Consider the following 18,188-nt stretch of genomic DNA (forward strand, 5'->3'; position numbering starts at 1 on the left):
CGTGCCCGTCACATGAGCAAAACCACTGCTCCATACTTAGGAGTCTGCTGCGTCTCAAACACACTCACGGGAAGGACAGGGAGCAAAGCACTGCACAGCACAGCAAAGCCGAAATAGATGGGGGAGGAAGAGGAGGTGAAGGAACTTCACAGAGAGGGGTGAGAGACGAGGGGGAATGAAAAGGAGACACGTGGTAGAGAGGCCTGGGTTGGGTGAGTGAGGGGCACGGGATGAAAACATGGCGAGTGTGAAAAGAAGAGGGGGATAGTGGTTAAAGCAGAGGCAACACACCTCCATGCACGACTCTTACCAAACAGAGAAACTCTGTGCCTCACCAAAGCAGCCATTTTACAGAAGATACTATAGCAGGAAGAGAAAAAAAAAAAACACAAGACAAACAGAAAGGGGAGGGAAGAAAGAGAGGGACGGCAGGGAAGAGAGAGTTTGAGGTCTGGGCGAAGGGAGTGAAGGTAAACAAAGTGGTCATGAGGAGAGAGAGGCGGGAAATCTAGGAATATGAAGGACAGTTCATAAGAAGGAAAGAGCTGCAGCAACGTAATCGTCACAGCTAGCCTGCATCTACTGCCTGCGGCGTGGTGCCATGTATAGAGTGTCTGAGGGAGCTGGAAGACAGGGCGTATGCAAAGCTACGCCGCACTGGCACACGTCCTGCTGCCTGCTCCAAAGAACATCAGAAATCTCCTTCGAAAAAAGAGAATGGAATTGCTCGATGTATGAGGTCTCAGGATATTTCATTACCCAACATCTCAGTGGATGCTATTGAAAGTGCGGTGCCGTTTATTCGTGCCAGTGTACGATTCAGCAACCCGCGCTGCACAGCAATAGTCCACGAGACTCAAGTATTTCAGCTGTCACAGTGACATCACTGGGCTGAATAAAGAAGCGCAGAACACAACAGTATATTGGTAGTCAGTTCAGAACCCGGTCCCGGAGAACCATATCTGCTGGGTCATTCTTACAGCCAGCCTCTTTATTACTGGGCTGTTATAGCACTACAATGCAGATGTCATAAATCGTAAATTACAGGACAAGTATTCACAACTTTCACAAGTGAAAAAGTATTGCAGTAAATCCACAGTTCATCTGGGAAATATCAATAGAAATCTTAAAAGTTATACTATGCTTTGTAGTTACTTAATCATTCAAGGGTATTGAACTATAAAGGAATATATTCAATAAAATGATGAATGGTTAATATAATTATATAGTATAAGATCTAAAAAAACGAATACTTACAAGTATAAATGCAGATTAAAACGAAAGAATTGCCACATAAATCATAGTCAGGATTTAATCAGCCATAATGAATCGTAATAATTAAAGTACTCAGCATGCACTGCATCTGTGAGGCACCAGACTGTGTCCTCTGCGTAACCGGCCCATGTGCCTGATCTGCCTCCTGTCGTACCCTGAGTGTACAGCAGATGGCACTGCAGCAGGAGTTACCTGGCAATCATCTCCTTTTCCTTGTTAGAGGCATGACCGCCACTTCCCAGCAACTTGGCAGGCGTGGACAGGAAGTACATACAGTGGTTCTTAAAGTACTGGTTTATCAGCGGCAGCAGGATCTAGGGGCCCAGAAGCGAGACCTTAGCCATGACTCCCCTATGGTTCGGAGGGAGGCACCTGACAGTAGCAGGACTCTCACCTTTGCAAAAAACTTAATCTCCTGCTCATGGGGAGACTTCTCTACCCTGCCGCTGCTCACCACGGCCTCTGTGCAGAAAACAGAAGATAAACGTCCAGCCAAGATCCATGTATCGTGTCACACGTATAAACAATATGTAAGACTATGTTCACAATAACTGAGAACCAAAACTTCACCCCCAGTCTACAACCCCTGACCTCATAGCCTAGTTACCGTACCCAAATGTGCAATGAACTCTTGGGCAATGTCCAACCACTTCAGCAATTTCTGCAAGAAGCCGTAGGCAAAGCGCTTCTCAATAGAGGAGATGTCCTGTTCCAAGTCCTTTAAGCCTCTGGAATGGGAGAGAAGGAACTCTGTGAGTGGTTGAAACAAAGAATGAGGAAAAGGAAAGGAAATGAAAGAGAAAGAAAGAGGAAAGAAAGGAAAGAGAAAGAAGGAAGGGAAAGAAAAAAGTGGAGCAGGAGAGGAAAAGTAAGAGGAAGGCAAAGGGAAAGAGAAAGAAAGAGGAAATGGAAAGGTAAAGGAAAAGAAAAAGAGAAAATGGAAAGAGGAAGAAAGAGGAAAGGAAAGGAAAAGGAAAGTAAAGGAAGGAAAGGGGAAGAACACTGATGATCAACAGAAAGGAAAAGGAATGAGCGTGAAAGAGAAAAGACATGGAACTACAGTGCTGTTCTTCTGTGGCAAGAAGTGTGAAGTGGCACCTGGTGACAGCATATCCATTAAACTGCAAGAATTTGAGGAGGTCCTGGGCTTTCTCTCGATCGCGGGCCTTCTCCTTGGCAGTCAGGGTGTCGTAGGGCACAAGCAGCGGATGAGTACCGCCCCCTACAAACATACATCAAGGGTCAGAGCCACAGACACTGGCCAAGCACCTCTCCGTGGAAAAACCTTCACTACAGATCTGATGCAACTTATCTAAACCTTCTCAGAGTCTCTTACCTTTGGCCTGAAGCTCCATCTTCTTTTTCCTGCCCCATGTGTTGTGGTAGTTCTCAGCTAACTGCTCTGCCATGGACTAGGAATTAAACAGTAGAAGAGGGACGAACTAGTTTGACTTTATCCAATTATTTCCAGAGATGTAGAAGTCCTTAAAATGTAATTTTAAGTTTAAGTTTCGAAAGAAGTTTTTAATCAGATCAAGTATGAATATGCAGTACCTGAAGCTCTCTTGATATTGCCATGCCAGTGATATCAATGGGCTGTGGGTTGTAGCCTTGGCTGGGGTCATAGGTCACCTGCAACACAGACACACCCTGAGATGTAGTCTACGAACCCTCACAACCTTTGCCCCTACTAAGTGCCAACCCTTCTCCATAGCTTGCTCCCAAACCTGTGCTGTGTGTGATATCTTGCGGGTCGTCTTCTGAGTCTTCTCTTCCTCACCATCCCTGGCCTTCTCAATAGTCCACTCCCAGGCGAGCATGGCCTTGATGGACTCTTTGATGGGCCAACGGTATATCTCTTTGTCCTGAGTAAGACGAGATCCATGACAGGGACAGCCAGACAAACAACACAAACAGCTTGCAAACATAATACAAGCGTACAATGCACTACAGGAGTGAAATGGAAACCAAACAGGAAGCAACAGATTAAGTACAACTATGAGGTCAGAGGAGAACACTGGATATGTTCCTTACCTTCTCAGAGAAAGTCTTATATGGCCTGAGCATCGGGTGTGTTTTCGCATTCTCGTCATGCACCTCTGCATAAGTCCAGTTATTCTGAATCTAAAAGCAGAAATCACAAAAGACAGATGATGAGAAGGAGGAGGGTCACGCACTCAAGTCTTTTGACATTGATCATCCCACATGTGAGCTCAAATGAACAAGCAACGGAACAGTACCACAAAAGTTCTCACTATATGGGCAAGGCGACGAACACATCTAAGTGGCATGCAAGGTCCTACTAACCTTTTCAAAGGCCCATCTGTCATGTGTGTGCTCAGCAAACTTGTTGATGAAGGCATCGAGTTTTTCAGGGATAATGGTGCTGGAAGGAAAACACAAAGATTGTGGCTTGGCACTGCTGACATTCTCACTTCTTGTGTTTTATTCTGGTCTATAATGATTTGTCTTGCCAATGTCTGTCTGTGTTTTACATTCTGTGGCCCATGTGCTCCTTCCCTAACTAGACACAGCCCTCCAGACCCAGAATGCTTACTTGGTGGTCTCCACAGGCCTGGGGTCAAAGTTACCCTCAGCATCAACCGAGGCTTTCTTTTCTGTGTGGGAGTAGCTGGCGTCGACATAATCGGGGGGGATCGCACCCGCGATGGCACAGATACACAGCATGGCGATCTTGAACAGCTCAGAATCGTATTTCTATGCAAGGAGAGATAGAGAGGATGAGAAAAGCGTAAGCACAGAATACACTTATTCTGCCGGCTCTCCGATTAAATTTCTTGGCAGTCCTTTGCAGCAGGGCTTCCCGGTCCGGTCCTCGAGGACTTGCACATTTTTGCTCCCTCCCAGCTAAGCAAAAATGCACTCTATCTCACAGGAAGCTCGGAGGGAGCATTTGTCTCTGTGCTAATGGCTAAATAATCTGAACACCTGTCAGTGTAAAAATCGAATGTCGGTGTATTAAGAAAGAGCACAGATGAACCAATGACCGACCTTGTGTGACAGAGACTCAAATATACCCCAGAAGAGCTTGCGGGAAAGATGTAACTCCTCTTCTGATGAAACGCCAAAGTTGGCCCAGCCGTTGGGTAGGCAGTAGTACTTCCAACAACGCTCATAGTGATTGGTTAGGAGCTACGAAAAAGCAAGAATATAAATATGTGCCCATATTGATGTTTATAAGAGGTTTAACAGCTGATATTGAGAGCAGGTAACCTTGCCTACCTTGAGAGGCATCATGGCATGTGGACTAAGTATTGGAACATCAAAGACCAACCTCCTCAGCAAGTGTTGCAACATGGATGGGCGCAGGTATCTGAGAGGCACAGAGGGAGAAAATTGGGATGAAAGATTTTTCTTCACAGAGACAGGAATTTAACACCGGTACCGGTACTGGTTGAGAAGAATCCAGTCAAGGATATCCTGATAGGAAAAGGAGTTCAATGTGTCCCTGCATCAGCAAGGGAGGGGTTTGCATTTAACTTCTTTAACCAATCACGATCTTCATCATGTGACATCACCGCATTTGCCCATTTTTTTCAGATTTTCAAACTTAAGGCTGCCTGTCATCCAGCCATCAGGACAGCAGTGGTGTGGCTCAGCGGGGTAAACCCCTGTGCTTGGGATCATAAAATAAAGATGCACAGGCTTTGCAGGTGAGCATATTCCTGTGTTTTGTCTATGCTTATCTTAACAAAAGGCACGCACAATAAATCAGGTACTTTAGAAATCTGTGCACCTTGCCACTTAACAGAAAACACTGGTTTTAATTAATGCGGTGATGTCACGTAATGAAGAGCTTGATTGGTTAACGAAGTGAAATGCAAGCCCCTCCCTCGTTGACCGAGGGACATATTGAACTTGGCAAGGGAGACGCCACTCACTTGCAAAGTGACATCAAGCACTCCTTAATGACGTCCTTTTGGGCCTTTGTGAGGGCACGGCCCCGGGAGAGCCGGTAGATAGTGTGGAGCATGGAGTCGATCATGATGGCGCGGTGATCAGAGCCAGCAAAAAGCGGGGCACACTTGGTGAGCAGAGGCAATACGGAGGAGCACAAGTAGCGGTTGAGGGCCAGTGCCATCTCAGTGGTGCTGAAGGCAGCCTAGAAGGCACAATTTAATGTGTGAGGGGGAGAAGGTTTAAATGCATCAAGGAAAACTCATAGAAGACATACAAGACAAATACAAAGGTACCAACAGACAGACAGTTCTCAGGTGATGGCTGAATAGACCACACGTGAAAACACAACCCACACAGTGGCTTAAGAAGCATCGAAAATTAAGAACTCACCGTATCAAGGGAAGCTGCTGCCCTCATGTCTGGTAAGAATCCCACCTCCAGCACATGCAGGAGAAAGTCTTGGTTGTCGATGCCGTAGACTCTGTCCAAGAATAGCACCATGGAGGCTTTGTGGTCTGGGACAAAACTGGCAGACATTTTTGGCTCAATAATGCTCTCGTCTGGATGGCAAGAGAGACAGAACCAGGAGAAAGAAGAGATAAGAACTTCAAAATGTAAAGAGAAGAAATCAATGGGTATATTTTCTACAGGAAAGGATCAACAAAGGAGTGACCCACTTTTGTGAGGCCATGTTCAGCTGGAATATGGTACAATTCACTCCCCTACCTTTCCCGAAGCTTGGGATCTGAACGGACAAGCTGATTACACCCACTAGATCATCAATGGGCACCAGGGACCTCAGGATAGCCCGGATTCTTAGTGCCTCACCCTTGCCAGCCTGGATCAGCTGTATGGAGAATGGAGAACGTCTTCATAGCAACTCATTGTGCTTAACCACTATCGCCACCATTCCGGCAAGTAAGACGCAACACATCAGCCTCTGCAACTCACATGCATCTCAGGAGCACAGCGGCCCAGCAGGTCAATCAGAGCTGAGTAGAATGACATGATGGCATGACCAAGATGCACACGGTTCTCCTCCTGCTGTTCTCCACCAAACCTAGGAGAAGAAATTTTGATACTAAATTAGAAACCAGCACCATCAAAAAGGAATCAGCAGGGATGACAGGGAAGGGCATCTTGTTCCATCTTGTTGCACTGTGTTCCTTTCTTACATGAAACGCCTGTCCTTTTTGGGAGTAGGTCCATCCCTGGCTGGATCCTCAGAGATTTTGATGGCGTCCTCTATGGCTGCTAACAGCCCGGCACCACCCTCACCTCTTAGGGCCGGGCCGAAGCACTCAGGCCTCCGGATAAGGAGACGGACCACAACATTGGCATTCTCCTCCACGCTCTCCCCTACATAAGAGACCACAGCAGAGATTCCACTTGCAAACGGCTGCAGTTGAGCTCATAGCATAATCTTCTCATTAAAAAGGACCAATGAACATTCCATCATCTACATATACTTAACCAGTCAGAAACTGCTGAGTGAACTTTATGTTACTCCGTTCAGAAACACAAAGTCTCTTGAAAATCAAACTCTATATCTTCTAGTTGCAAAGCTATTTCTGCGAGAGGACAGTGACAGCGCACTAACCATTGACAAAGACCGCAAATCGAAGGAAATCAAGGTATCGCTCTCCTCCGCAAGGGTTCCACCCTATGTCAGGGTAGCCTTTAGACAGAAGGATGGGGCAACTTTGTAGGCCACAACCTGCCAGGTATGTCACAACCTGTGCGACAAAAACGATGGGGAGGAGAAGTGAGTTCGGTTGCACAATGTACGAAGAAAAGACAGAGGGGGAAGGAGGAAAGGAGAGAGAGAAACCGGAGAAGTGAAAAGCATCGGTCAGTGTTTCAGCTGTGTGACCTCACAGTAAGCTCACAAAGAGATGACTGACCTTCTCCAGGTCCTGCTCCTGCAAAGCCAGCGCCAGTTCATTGTTGTCAATACAGGAGGCTGCTGCCACATCAAGAGGGGTGGAGCCACTCATTCCTGCAAGTGCACATCACAAAACATGACCACTGACCACAGATACAATTCCTCTGAACCTCTGTCTTATGTCAGCGTTGTCAACTGCACCTTTAAAGAACCGAGAAACGCTTAAACCACATGAAACTGGTCACAAGACCAGTCGAATAATCTCTTGATGTATTCAACCTCATTGACTAAAGTTGGGTAATAGTACAACTCCTCTGGCATGGACTGTAGCCTTGTACATGTTTGTAGCAGCTCACACAGTGTCTCTCACCCAAGCCAATGCCGCTGTTCTCCAGCAGGTAGCTGAGGTGGTCAAACATGGACTTCTGATTCTGTCTGCTGATGCGGCAGAAGTAACACAGGAAACGACAGCAGCTAGTCACCATCTGTGGGAATCTGATCGCCTGCAGAGAGAGAACCAAGGTGAAGTTAACAGACACCAACACAACAAGAAGCAAATGCAGGGATGAATAAATGGAAATTCTGAGGGAATTGCTGGAAGAGGCTGCTAATGTTGACTGTACCTCCCCTCCAGCTCCCAGAACATTGACCATGACCTCCATTACAGTCTCATGCATGCCTAGCGCACGCATCAGGTTGGGGTGCTGGTAGAACACCTTGTTGTTCATGATGTTTCTAAGGGATGACAACAAAGGATGAGTAATCACTTAAAGAACAGAGCCGGGCCTTGAAGTGAACATCCGGCGTTGGCGGTGCACTGACCCAATGCTCTGAATCATGAGCCTTTCTTCCTCGGGTCCCATCTGGACAATGAGCAGAGAACGGATCTGACCAAGACACTCCAAGAGGTCCATGGTGTCCTGCACGGACACGGCATTGATGGAGTACGCCTTAGGTAGCGCACGGATCAGTTCCCCGAGTGGATCGTACTGCCGGTGCAGCAGACTGAACATGACCCGCACTAACTCTGGGTTCTGGATGAAAGACTCCTGGGCCCAGTGGATCATGGTGTGTGAGATGAGTTCATGGAGGGTGGCTTGATAGAGAAGTGACAGAAGAGGAAAACCACCTTCAGTTAAAAACATCAGGGGAACATTAAGGTAAACACTTGCTCTAAGTCAGACACGGATGCAGACATCATGGTGAGCATTACAGGGTTTGGGCTCTTCCTCTGACTCAGGCTCTTCTTCCTCCTTTTTCTTCCGGAGGTACTTGACCTTCTCCACCAAGCTCAGGAGCCTTCCACGAAGTGAGGTGTCTACCTCCTCCTCTTCCTCCTCCTCTTCAAGGTGAACCCCTAAGAAATAACCATGGCGGAGCACAAACATCAGCCTCCCGTTCCTCACATCATATGCAGCATTGTTAGATCAAAGACTTCCTGTATCGCTGAAACGCGGGACTGACCACAGTGAGACAGCAGTTCCTTGTGGAACTCCTGCAGAACCTCCCGAACCTCATCGGGGACAGGACACTCCTCATCATCCGGTGAATGTTTGAAGTTTGTGAGTAGCATAACCTAGGACAGACACATATAACGCAGTGATTGAGCAGTGATTTCCCACTTTTTTTAATACAGAAAAAGGCTCAGACCATGATTACAGCAGAAAAGTGTCTGCATAAGGCCTGTACCTGCTCCTGTGGAGGTGAGCGGAACTCGCGGGTCCTGCGAGCGGTCTCCGCTGCAGTCATAGTGAATGCCACCATCAGGTCATTGTACCGCTGTCGCTGGTTAGTCTGTATGTGGCTGATGAACGAGTCTGAGAAGGCGATTATGGCCTCCACGCGGTGCCGGAGCTCACAATCACAGAAGTACTGCAGAAGGGTGCACATCTGGGGTATAAGCAGCACAGAGACAGTCAGACCCTTCGCTCCAACCCTAGTTGAAATCCAGCTAGCACTTTCATAAGCGATACCCATAAACTCAACACCAAAAGTCACTTCTTGGTAAGTCTTTCCTTTAGAGAAGGAACATTCACGCAGCTTTTAGCTTTACATGTGTTGGAGTGGCACAGGGTTGACACACATAGGGTGATTCTCAATACCAAGAAGGCAAAGATCATATTTGTGGTCTTGGCAAGAGAGGTCTTGCTAACTTGTCTCCCAGGAACGAATCAAGGGATTAGTCTCATTTGACGTGAATGCAACTGATGCGTCCTTGATATTTGGGGAAGGTCAAAAATGACATCTGGGGATTTTTACCATCCTCTGTACTTCTGTTCATGAGTATTGGAACTGGTCTTTGGCAATGGAAGATAATGTAAAACGGGAACACGGTCAAGTATGCATACTGAGAAACACCCATCGTGTTATAAACCCACCTGTAACTTCACAGACTCTGGGAGCTTCATCTGGAGCAGGCCTTCCTCTGGTGCTTCCTCTTCCTCTTTTACTTCATCCTCTTTAGGTCCAGATTCCCTTTCCTTTTCCTCTGCGGTCATCTCTCCACCCTCCTTTTCTCCCTCTCCTTCCTCCACATCTTCCGTCTCTGACTTCAAAGCCTTCAGTTCATCTTCCTCTTCCTCCTCTCCCACTCCCTCATCCTCCAGCTCTCCATCAAGACCCTTGGCCTCCCCTCCCTCTTCTTCGGCAACTGCCTCCTCTTCTTCTCCCTTTTCGCCCTCCTCCTCCTCCTCGGCCACCTGCGCTTCCTTGCCGTTGAAGACGGAGGGGTCAATCATCTTTAGGACATGCTTGACGTCCTCATCTTCAAAAATACCCACGATCAGGAGAGTGCTGATGAGCTTGAGGATCGGCACAAAGTGGAACTCTACACTGCCCCCTACTGGGTCACGCACAGCTTGACTCCCATCAAACACAGCCTCCGTCAGCATGCTGATAGCTTTGATCTTCAGAACCTGTAGCATGAGTCAACACATTAATGTCAGGGATCAGAACGCTCATCTCCCTATCCCAAACTGATGGGGAAACATCTGAAGATCTGAATTTATGTTTCAGCACCTGCGGTTTGAGTTATTCATTGAAAAAAGTTAATACGTTTCAAACTGAGCGCCAAGCAAGTAAGCTGGTAAGTACCCATAATAAGCTAAGACATTTATAAACCAATCTTTCTCATTAGGGGTTACTTAACAGTAGCCTTTGCTTTTTCATTGTTCCTTCATCCTTTGAGGCGAATAAAAAGCACGATTTTCCTCCATCATCATTTGACACAATATTTTTTCATTGCTATTTCTGAAAACTAGGCTAAAACGTCAGAATCCCCTTCAATCCAGACAGTATATACTGTCTGTACTGCATAATAATGTAAAATGTACTGTTTCATTACTGCATTTAATATTGGTAATGTCTTACTGTGTGTCATTTATCAGCTAATCTTTACCATATGTATGTACAGAATAATTATGGTATTTCATGGGGTCCTTGGATTGTTCTGGCTCTGCACGGCAGGCAAAACATGATGTTAAAACTATGGAGCTAAAAAACTATGAAAACCCTTTCTATACCTGTTGTAACCCACAGTAAATTAACAGTCAATAATTGCCTCTTCTTTTGACACTTACTAATCACACTTGGTAGCACCAGAACGTATTACCCTCAGATACAGGGGACTACTGTACGGCGAAGTGATTTTTGTCTCTGTCCCTCTGAAATAGCAATTTTAACGTCTGTATATCCGAGCAGTTTCCTTTCATTTATCCCATCTGGACCAACATGCCGTGATCCCGATGATCCACCTAAGCATTTACCTGCAGGGGAATTATGGGGCTGAGGGTGTAGATGTCCGGGTCGGTGTTCACGAAACCCACTGGTGAAAAGTGTGATTTGGGCCGCAGGCAGGTTGTGAGGCCCACCCCGGGCAGGGCGTGGCCCTCGCTGTACAGTTGGATGCTGAGCGTCTCCTCCGTCATGGGCACGATGAACTCCCGATTGGTCAGCAAGCGCGCGCGCCTGGCCGATTCCAGGTGGATGCTGATCAGCAGGTCATAGTAGCCACTGCGCAGTGGCCCTGGCAGGAAGGTGCTCTCGATGGCGTACAGCAGCTGCGATTCATCCACATGGCTGCAGAGGGCGTGTGCTACACGGTTGTTGCCCAGCGCACACACAGCGCAATACAGCTTTAAGGTGTGGTAGTGGAACTTTAACAAGTCCAGGCGCTCGGAGAGCTCCAGGATGTCGATGCATCTGCAGCAGATGAAACAGACACACAGAGAGAGACAGAGTGGTGATTTACGGCTGGGGTATCAAACTCCAGTCCTGGAGGGCTGGAGCCTTATGTCGCTTAGTTCTTTCCCTGTTAGGTTAGGAAACACTGATTTAGCAGTAATTACTTGACACAGAGACTGAACCAGACAATTAAAGCTTTCCGGACAAGCCGGTGGGGGCACCGTCATCCGCCCCTCCCCCAGCCTTGCCCCAGCATGCACAGACCTGTTCTCCTCCGGGATGTGCAGAGCCATCATGGTGAGCGGTTCAGTGCATTCCACCATCCAGCCGTGCCGCTCACTGACCCGTGACACCTCGGGGTACAGGAAGCCGTTGGGCACTCGGCTCCAGATCACTGGCGTCAGCATCTGGAAGTCTAGGCGCGGGGGGCACTGCGGGACCGGGTTCTTGCGCTCGCTCTGGAACATGGCGGCTGAGATGGGCATGATGTTCTGGGGAGGGAAGGGAGGAGGAGCAAAACCAGCACGGGTCACTATTCAAAGGAGGAAGCTCTGTTACATCCATCCTGCTTTTTAGTACAAACAACTTATAGTTGACGTGATTAAAAACAAATCAACATATTAGAAAATGAAAGAATATGAAAAGAGTGGGACAAGCACTGACGCTAAAGAATAGCTGTAGTGTGGGCAGGAATGAGAAAAACCACAAACCACAAATACAGAAAAGCTCCTGACCTTGAGCTTGCCCAGGTCCACCTGCAGCATGTTCTGGCTGGAAGGCACGGCGAACACGGCGGGAAACAGCTTGGTGTTGGGCTCCACCTAAAACGCACATCATGGGGTCACTGAGATTCTCTGCACAAAAACACCTCCTACACTTCCAGCGTCACCGGGATTCTCCCTATTCACCTGGAAGAAGGTATTCATCTCCTTCCCATTGGCCGTGAAGGTCATCAGCCCAGTTGCCAGGTCGACCAGGCAGCCAATCACCAGGTCCTCTTGACTGAAGCAGGCCTGCTGGGAGCTGGTAAACTCCGCCCCCCACACCATGTAACAGTTGCTCTGCTTCATGCTGGAAGAGGGCAGGAAGTAAATACCAGTAGAGGTGAGCACAGATTGAGTTTCATTGCCAAAATACTTATATTTTGTTTGGTTACTTATAGTTAAAGTATAGGGCTGGGTAGGGGTTAAGGTCGTCATGTTGGGTTTAAAATTTTCCCCATCGAAATGAATGGAGAGTCCCCACAAAGCTATAATTACAAACCCGTGTGTGTGTGTGTGTGTTTACCTGCCATGGATGTTGCCTTTGTCATCACCAACAGTAACAGTGACACAACGCACTTTATTGAGGTCAAAGTGCAGGTCGTACTGGTGAAAGTCAGGGGTCACCCAGCCCACCCACACGCCGCTGGGCTCCTGTCCGGCAAAGATCCTCACAGAATAGTAGTACTACAGAGAAATGGGTAAAGTGAGGAGGAGTGTGAGCCGTAGCGTCTGGACCGTTCCTGGGGAATACTAACAGTCTGATGAGGCTGGACACACGTGGTGATCCAGTTTCAGTGGGAAGAGTAAATATGAAATGGCTGACCGTGGTGGTGTGGAGAATAATTTCTGGGTCGTCTCGATCATCTGGGACAACATCTTGCACCAAGCGGGGCATTGTGGGTACCACAGGAGGGGGGGTGATCATGGCAGCTTTCTTGGCTTTGAATAGGAACCTGAGAAGAACAATACAATAAAAATGGCCAAAAAGCTAAAAATTCTGCTTCTCCTCAAAAGTCTAGCAAAGCTACTCTCATGTTCCTACTCACCCTACCAACTCCATTCCTCTCTGAAAACACCACAGCCGTTCTCTGCCTTTCCTTATTTCTAGTTATAGATTTAATTTCTCACCCTTTCTTCTTGACCTTCTCTGTCGTGACGTCCTTCTCATTCTCCGCTTTGGCACCGGGGACCTCCCTGGCCACGGAAGCCTCCTTCTCCTCCTGCTCTTTGCGGCTCGCTGACTTCTTCAGCACCTCATACTCAGAGTCCGGCTCCACCTCCAGTACATCATCCTCAGGGATGGTGAGGGCACGAGTAAGGGGTGTGGCCCCGGCCTGAACCTTGAAGGTCTCATGGAACTGGACTGGCAAGCTTAACCGCATGAACAGCATATCTGTGTTGGCATTCTGAGAGCCAAAGGTCTTGTGGGTCAGCTTCAGACAGGGGGCAGTGTCCGCTGTCCCATCCACACGAGAAACCTACGAGGTCACAGAAGGAGAGAGAGAGAGAGAGAAGGGAAACACCAACCTCAAAAGAGATGGAAAAAATGTGAGTGTGAGGATCATGTCTTCATGCGTACTTCACCACAGACCTCTATGTGCGGGTGGTTGGTTGGCACAGAAACAAACTGGGGCAGACTCTTGCTGAACCACATGGTAATGTCTCTCTTCATGTTGATGGCGAAGGGCTCAAAACCCTCCTGGAGGCCACATATGGAGAAGAAACGAAGGCTGCTGACATTCTGGCCCAGGTTGATCCTGCCCACCTGGGACTGACCCAAGCTGCACACGGGGATAAAGCCTAAAAGAAAAAGGAGTCGCCAAGCTGCAGTTTGCAGAAACATCTCCGGTCAACAAGTACATGCTGCTTCTCCATCCATCTCCATCTGAACCCACTCCCTGGCATCCATCTGATCTGCTTTCTCTCACCCTCCCCAATCTCAATTTCCTTGAAGGCCATCTCGGAACCAGAGTCACTTATGAGCATCTCCCCGTTGAGGGTGAACATGATGGTCCTCTCTGCCAGGTCGATCATGCATCCTACTACGTCACCCGGCTGCCACTGACGGCCGAAAGGTTCATTGCCAATGTGCCATCGCTGACCCTGTTTGAGGTAGGTGAGAGCACTTTAGAAAACAATAATCCAGAAGGCCATAATGAAGACAACCTGAAACTTGAATGAAAGACTTATAATTTATGGGCAGGTGGGCATGGAAGTCTGACCTTGTTCCCATTGAAAACAAAAGCCAGCTCATCTGTTCCCAGCTCGATGTCGGATCGAACGCTGGGTCGGGCCCAGCCCACCCTCATCTCCCCAGGTGTCACAGCCTCGAATTCAAAGTACCACTTTCCCTGGGTCACAGCATATGACTTTTCAGCTCGGAACAGGCGCACCTTGTCAGTGTGTCCATTCTCCATACCATGGCCACCTGCAGGAGATGTAGGAAAAACACAAGAAAGGTACAAACCAAGAGAGCAACGCTAAGAAAACCAAGTATCTGCATAAGATCTGGTAACCCCTACAAAACATGATAATTACAGATCCCACAGTCCAAACACGGTGTGAATGAGATGACCATACCAGGTTCCACTCAAGATGAGCAAGACAACACCAAGGTAAAAGCCACAAGCTCACGTAACTGTAAATGCATGAATCCCCGTGACGTTCGAATAAAAGCACCACTCACTGCTCTCCTGATCGGGAGGTTCTATGTTGTACCCATAGCCGATGAGTGTTCTCACAGCGGCGCACACACTGTCCCGGTTCGTTTTCTTGGTTCGTTCATCCAACAGGTTGTAAGGCACCAAGCGAGGGTTGCGCTTATTCATAATGTCCTGGGCAACACATAAGGACAAGACATTTCAGTAACATTTAAGACCTTCGGCAATGGCACAAAGTCTGATATTGAGAGACCACAGTACAATAAATGGGAAGAGAAAGGGACCAGGAGGCACCTGCACAATGCTATAGGTCCAGCCCTGTCGCACCCGGTCCCGTGCCCACACATTGTGCCCATTCTCAGCTAGTTTCTCCACCAGGGTATTCTGGTTGGGTGTCAGCTTGACATGACTAAGGTCCAGGGGGGCAGGTTTGTATCCATTGCTCATCATGTAGCTGATGGGAGTCAGACACATGGAGACAAGGAGATGGTCACCATGAGGTCCCTATAAGGCTGCGTTGACCTTGAGCTTCCAGAAGAGAAACAGCTGTCTATGGAGAAGCGTCATGGCTTTGGACTTTGAGGCAATGCTCACTTAATCTCTTTGCTTTGTAGTGAAATTTTACTCCACATGGAAACCAGAACTTACGTCTTGGGAAGTTTGATCTTTTTCAGGTTCTCCTCTGCTTTTTCATCACCCATCCCCACATGGCACCCCAGGGCCAGCAAAGTCCTGCATAATCACAAGAAGGTATCATGAGGTCAAGGCTGTCGAGATGAGGCGATTCAGTTTCTGCCTTGTCTTGAACTCACTTTATGGTTTCGCCAGACATTTGAAGGTTATAGTTTCGCTCAGGCTCTGGAAGGTTCTGGAAATCCACCAGGCAAGGGTGCAGCTTTTTGTTGTCATCCCGGAACTGAAGGAGAAACACGGACAGACTTGATGTCTGCATTGCGGCTACGCATGTCTTGTCGTTATAGTATGAATATTTCTTGACGATCATTGCTGGTTCCTCATCAGTGACCAGGAGCTTACCGCTGCATAAGTCCAGCCCTGCTCGATGCGGGTCACCGCCCACAGTTCATGAATGTTCTCTGCCAGCTTCTCCCGGATGCGTTCCAGATGGGGGGGCAGCACGATCTGAAAAGACATAAGTGACCATGCCAATATCATCAGGGCCTGACAAGACGAAAACAAACAAGACAGTGGACAGTACCATCAGAGAAGGCGTGGATACTATAAACGCGTGAGCCATACCTGAATTGTGTCCACGGGATAGGGTGTGAAGGAGGTGTGCGTGAGCGATTGCACGGGACCCAGCATACTGCGGACACCATCGAAGTCGTGCGTGTACTCCTTCACGAGTTCGATACGCATCCTCTCCTTAGGCAGCAAGGCCTCGTAACAGGGTGCATAGCCAGGGGGTGGGAGGAACTTGAAATCCCCATGGCGACCACCAAGAAGAAAGCGGGCTCTGAGAAGCAAAATGAAGACGGATAAGATGATTATTGTTTACTTACTTATCCACATTTTTTTCACACTCCTCGGACACTCATAGCGCTTCTCAGGATCCCTCTCTTCTAAATGCGCGAGGCTTTCTAGCACTCTCTGCTCCACGCACTCCTTGAGACCCTCACTTGACACCCGCGGAGAAGCTGATGACGGGGAAGAAGAGGCCGTCCACGTTGAAGTTCTCGAACATGCCCTGGACGGGATGACCGTTGATGCGGAAGGAGATGCTGGGCACACTGAGGTCAAGGCAGCAGCTGACGACATCATCTGCCGCCAGAATGTGCTGACTATGTGAGGCCACGGCGCGGGGGACGTGCCCTGGGGAGAAAAAGGAAGGAAGGAAGGAAGTCGGTGTGCGCCGTCACATGCAGGAGAAATCCTGGCCAGCCCAACTCACCAGACCACAAATGAAGGCCATCAAAACCATAGGAATAGAGGTCATCCCCAATTCCGTTGCTGCCCCAGCCTTCACCCCCACCAGGGTATGGGCTGTAGCCTATGTTCATAGCCCACCCTACACGCAGGTGGGCAGCCTGGGCTGTCACGAACGGCTCCACGTAGTCAACAACCACCTCGAAGTACCACTTCTTGTACTGTGTGGAGCCTTCACACGACCCAAGGAAGATGTTTGGCCTCATACTTAAGGGGGAGGCAGCAGAGAGATCTTATTATAAAACATCCCTGCCTGAATATTGCATGACTTTTTTTTTTTATAACGTTACATATAACAAGTACGCTACAATAATATTTATAGTTTTTTTAATGTACCTGGTGGCATAGTTCACTAAGTTGGTCTGCAATAGGAGGTCACGACCTGGCAGCAGGTTTTCAGTGATGAGGTTCTGATTGGACCTGACAGCCACACCATTACACACACACAGAGAGCGAAGCACGTCCAGCACCTGTGGGCGACACAGAACGCATGTGTAGGCCAGCCAATCAGCATGCGGAGGCTGACCACATGATCATTCCAGCGGTTGACCTTGTAATTGCGCCCGTGTTTGTCCAGAAGGGAGATGATTGATTTGATGTGGTTTTCCTGGATGATGTTCAGCACTTCTGGGCTCTCGATCAAAATGCAGTACAACACCTCCAGAATCCCTGTCAAGTCGGAAGACAGATGAAATATTAATTGTCACTTATTTACTCAGTCAACAGATGCTAAGATTGGCTAAGTCGGATATGAAAATACTGTATGGGTGGTACCTCCAGAGGCTTCCAGACGATCCAATTTGCTGACCAGCCAGTCAAGATTATCACAGAAGAGAGCACAGTTGGAGCGATTCCCTCGGATCAGAGAAGCTTTGAAAAGAGAAACAGAAAGTATGAACGACCACAGCATGCTGTAGCTCCTCACCAGACATCAACAGGACACGTGAATCTGCATGCAAGTGTCATTCCAGATACTGGTGGCTTACCGAGCAGCTCGTACAGCAGGTTGACGATCTCCTTCCAATACTCGCCGGCCTCCTCGCCAGCGAAGTCCGCAAAGTGGGCAGACGTGTTGTAGACATTAAGCCGGTCGATGCAATTCAGAACAAGGGTGATCATGCCCTGAACACGGCATTCAAAGTACACAGAGGACAAGAAAGATAAATAGATAAATAGACAGTAGGTTGCGAGGACTGTGTCAAATTGAAGTTGAGCTAATGAGCCAAACTACTGTTATAATAAAATAAGTTATTACATTTTGCCATTAAACTTTCTAATAACTAAGACGTTTCAGTACAAACCTCCTCCTGAAAGAGGTTCTGCCGGCTACGGAGAGAGCGCAGCTTGGTCTGCTTCTCCTCGTGCTCCAGGTCATCTTCAGGGTAGCTGAAGTAGAAGATGAGATCCTGCAGGGAGAGGACCACTCGATCCAGGGACAGGGACAGTGGTGTGGGTTTCTTGTTCTTTGGATTCAGAGCATCCAGTTCCCTGAGAAACCAGGAGAAGGACAAATAGAAACGAAGGGACTGTTAGAAGCATGTTGATGCCATCAAAATC

General features: G+C 48.1%; 1 protein-coding gene across 9 annotated transcripts in view; it reads right to left on the reverse strand.

The window, feature by feature from the left end:
• Window positions 1-18,188, reverse strand: part of ryr1b (ryanodine receptor 1b (skeletal)) — a 57,808-nt gene that overhangs the window by 25,650 nt on the left and 13,970 nt on the right. For all 9 annotated transcript variants that reach the window (XM_048980285.1, XM_048980284.1, XM_048980277.1 and 6 more), the window contains 50 exons: window positions 17,933-18,119; window positions 17,618-17,753; window positions 17,406-17,501; window positions 17,182-17,300; window positions 16,968-17,101; window positions 16,597-16,838; window positions 16,325-16,517; window positions 15,945-16,161; window positions 15,723-15,827; window positions 15,500-15,603; window positions 15,336-15,419; window positions 14,982-15,141; window positions 14,714-14,861; window positions 14,250-14,455; window positions 13,956-14,130; window positions 13,619-13,827; window positions 13,156-13,505; window positions 12,851-12,980; window positions 12,551-12,711; window positions 12,172-12,334; window positions 11,998-12,084; window positions 11,528-11,754; window positions 10,846-11,281; window positions 9,460-9,996; window positions 8,771-8,971; window positions 8,546-8,657; window positions 8,295-8,438; window positions 7,904-8,177; window positions 7,705-7,816; window positions 7,452-7,584; window positions 7,101-7,195; window positions 6,797-6,932; window positions 6,372-6,555; window positions 6,148-6,256; window positions 5,923-6,043; window positions 5,587-5,756; window positions 5,178-5,398; window positions 4,519-4,609; window positions 4,288-4,428; window positions 3,833-3,993; window positions 3,583-3,661; window positions 3,310-3,399; window positions 3,003-3,140; window positions 2,830-2,907; window positions 2,612-2,687; window positions 2,374-2,497; window positions 1,888-2,003; window positions 1,670-1,737; window positions 1,468-1,589; window positions 311-360 (listed from right to left, as the gene is read on the reverse strand). In XM_048980285.1, the coding sequence (XP_048836242.1) occupies window positions 311-360; window positions 1,468-1,589; window positions 1,670-1,737; window positions 1,888-2,003; window positions 2,374-2,497; window positions 2,612-2,687; window positions 2,830-2,907; window positions 3,003-3,140; window positions 3,310-3,399; window positions 3,583-3,661; window positions 3,833-3,993; window positions 4,288-4,428; window positions 4,519-4,609; window positions 5,178-5,398; window positions 5,587-5,756; window positions 5,923-6,043; window positions 6,148-6,256; window positions 6,372-6,555; window positions 6,797-6,932; window positions 7,101-7,195; window positions 7,452-7,584; window positions 7,705-7,816; window positions 7,904-8,177; window positions 8,295-8,438; window positions 8,546-8,657; window positions 8,771-8,971; window positions 9,460-9,996; window positions 10,846-11,281; window positions 11,528-11,754; window positions 11,998-12,084; window positions 12,172-12,334; window positions 12,551-12,711; window positions 12,851-12,980; window positions 13,156-13,505; window positions 13,619-13,827; window positions 13,956-14,130; window positions 14,250-14,455; window positions 14,714-14,861; window positions 14,982-15,141; window positions 15,336-15,419; window positions 15,500-15,603; window positions 15,723-15,827; window positions 15,945-16,161; window positions 16,325-16,517; window positions 16,597-16,838; window positions 16,968-17,101; window positions 17,182-17,300; window positions 17,406-17,501; window positions 17,618-17,753; window positions 17,933-18,119 (7,952 nt within the window). The remainder of the gene's footprint in view (window positions 1-310; window positions 361-1,467; window positions 1,590-1,669; window positions 1,738-1,887; window positions 2,004-2,373; window positions 2,498-2,611; window positions 2,688-2,829; window positions 2,908-3,002; window positions 3,141-3,309; window positions 3,400-3,582; window positions 3,662-3,832; window positions 3,994-4,287; window positions 4,429-4,518; window positions 4,610-5,177; window positions 5,399-5,586; window positions 5,757-5,922; window positions 6,044-6,147; window positions 6,257-6,371; window positions 6,556-6,796; window positions 6,933-7,100; window positions 7,196-7,451; window positions 7,585-7,704; window positions 7,817-7,903; window positions 8,178-8,294; window positions 8,439-8,545; window positions 8,658-8,770; window positions 8,972-9,459; window positions 9,997-10,845; window positions 11,282-11,527; window positions 11,755-11,997; window positions 12,085-12,171; window positions 12,335-12,550; window positions 12,712-12,850; window positions 12,981-13,155; window positions 13,506-13,618; window positions 13,828-13,955; window positions 14,131-14,249; window positions 14,456-14,713; window positions 14,862-14,981; window positions 15,142-15,335; window positions 15,420-15,499; window positions 15,604-15,722; window positions 15,828-15,944; window positions 16,162-16,324; window positions 16,518-16,596; window positions 16,839-16,967; window positions 17,102-17,181; window positions 17,301-17,405; window positions 17,502-17,617; window positions 17,754-17,932; window positions 18,120-18,188) is intronic.

The sequence above is a fragment of the Brienomyrus brachyistius genome, chromosome 17 (genome assembly GCF_023856365.1).
Source record: "Brienomyrus brachyistius isolate T26 chromosome 17, BBRACH_0.4, whole genome shotgun sequence".
Lineage (NCBI taxonomy): Eukaryota > Metazoa > Chordata > Actinopteri > Osteoglossiformes > Mormyridae > Brienomyrus > Brienomyrus brachyistius.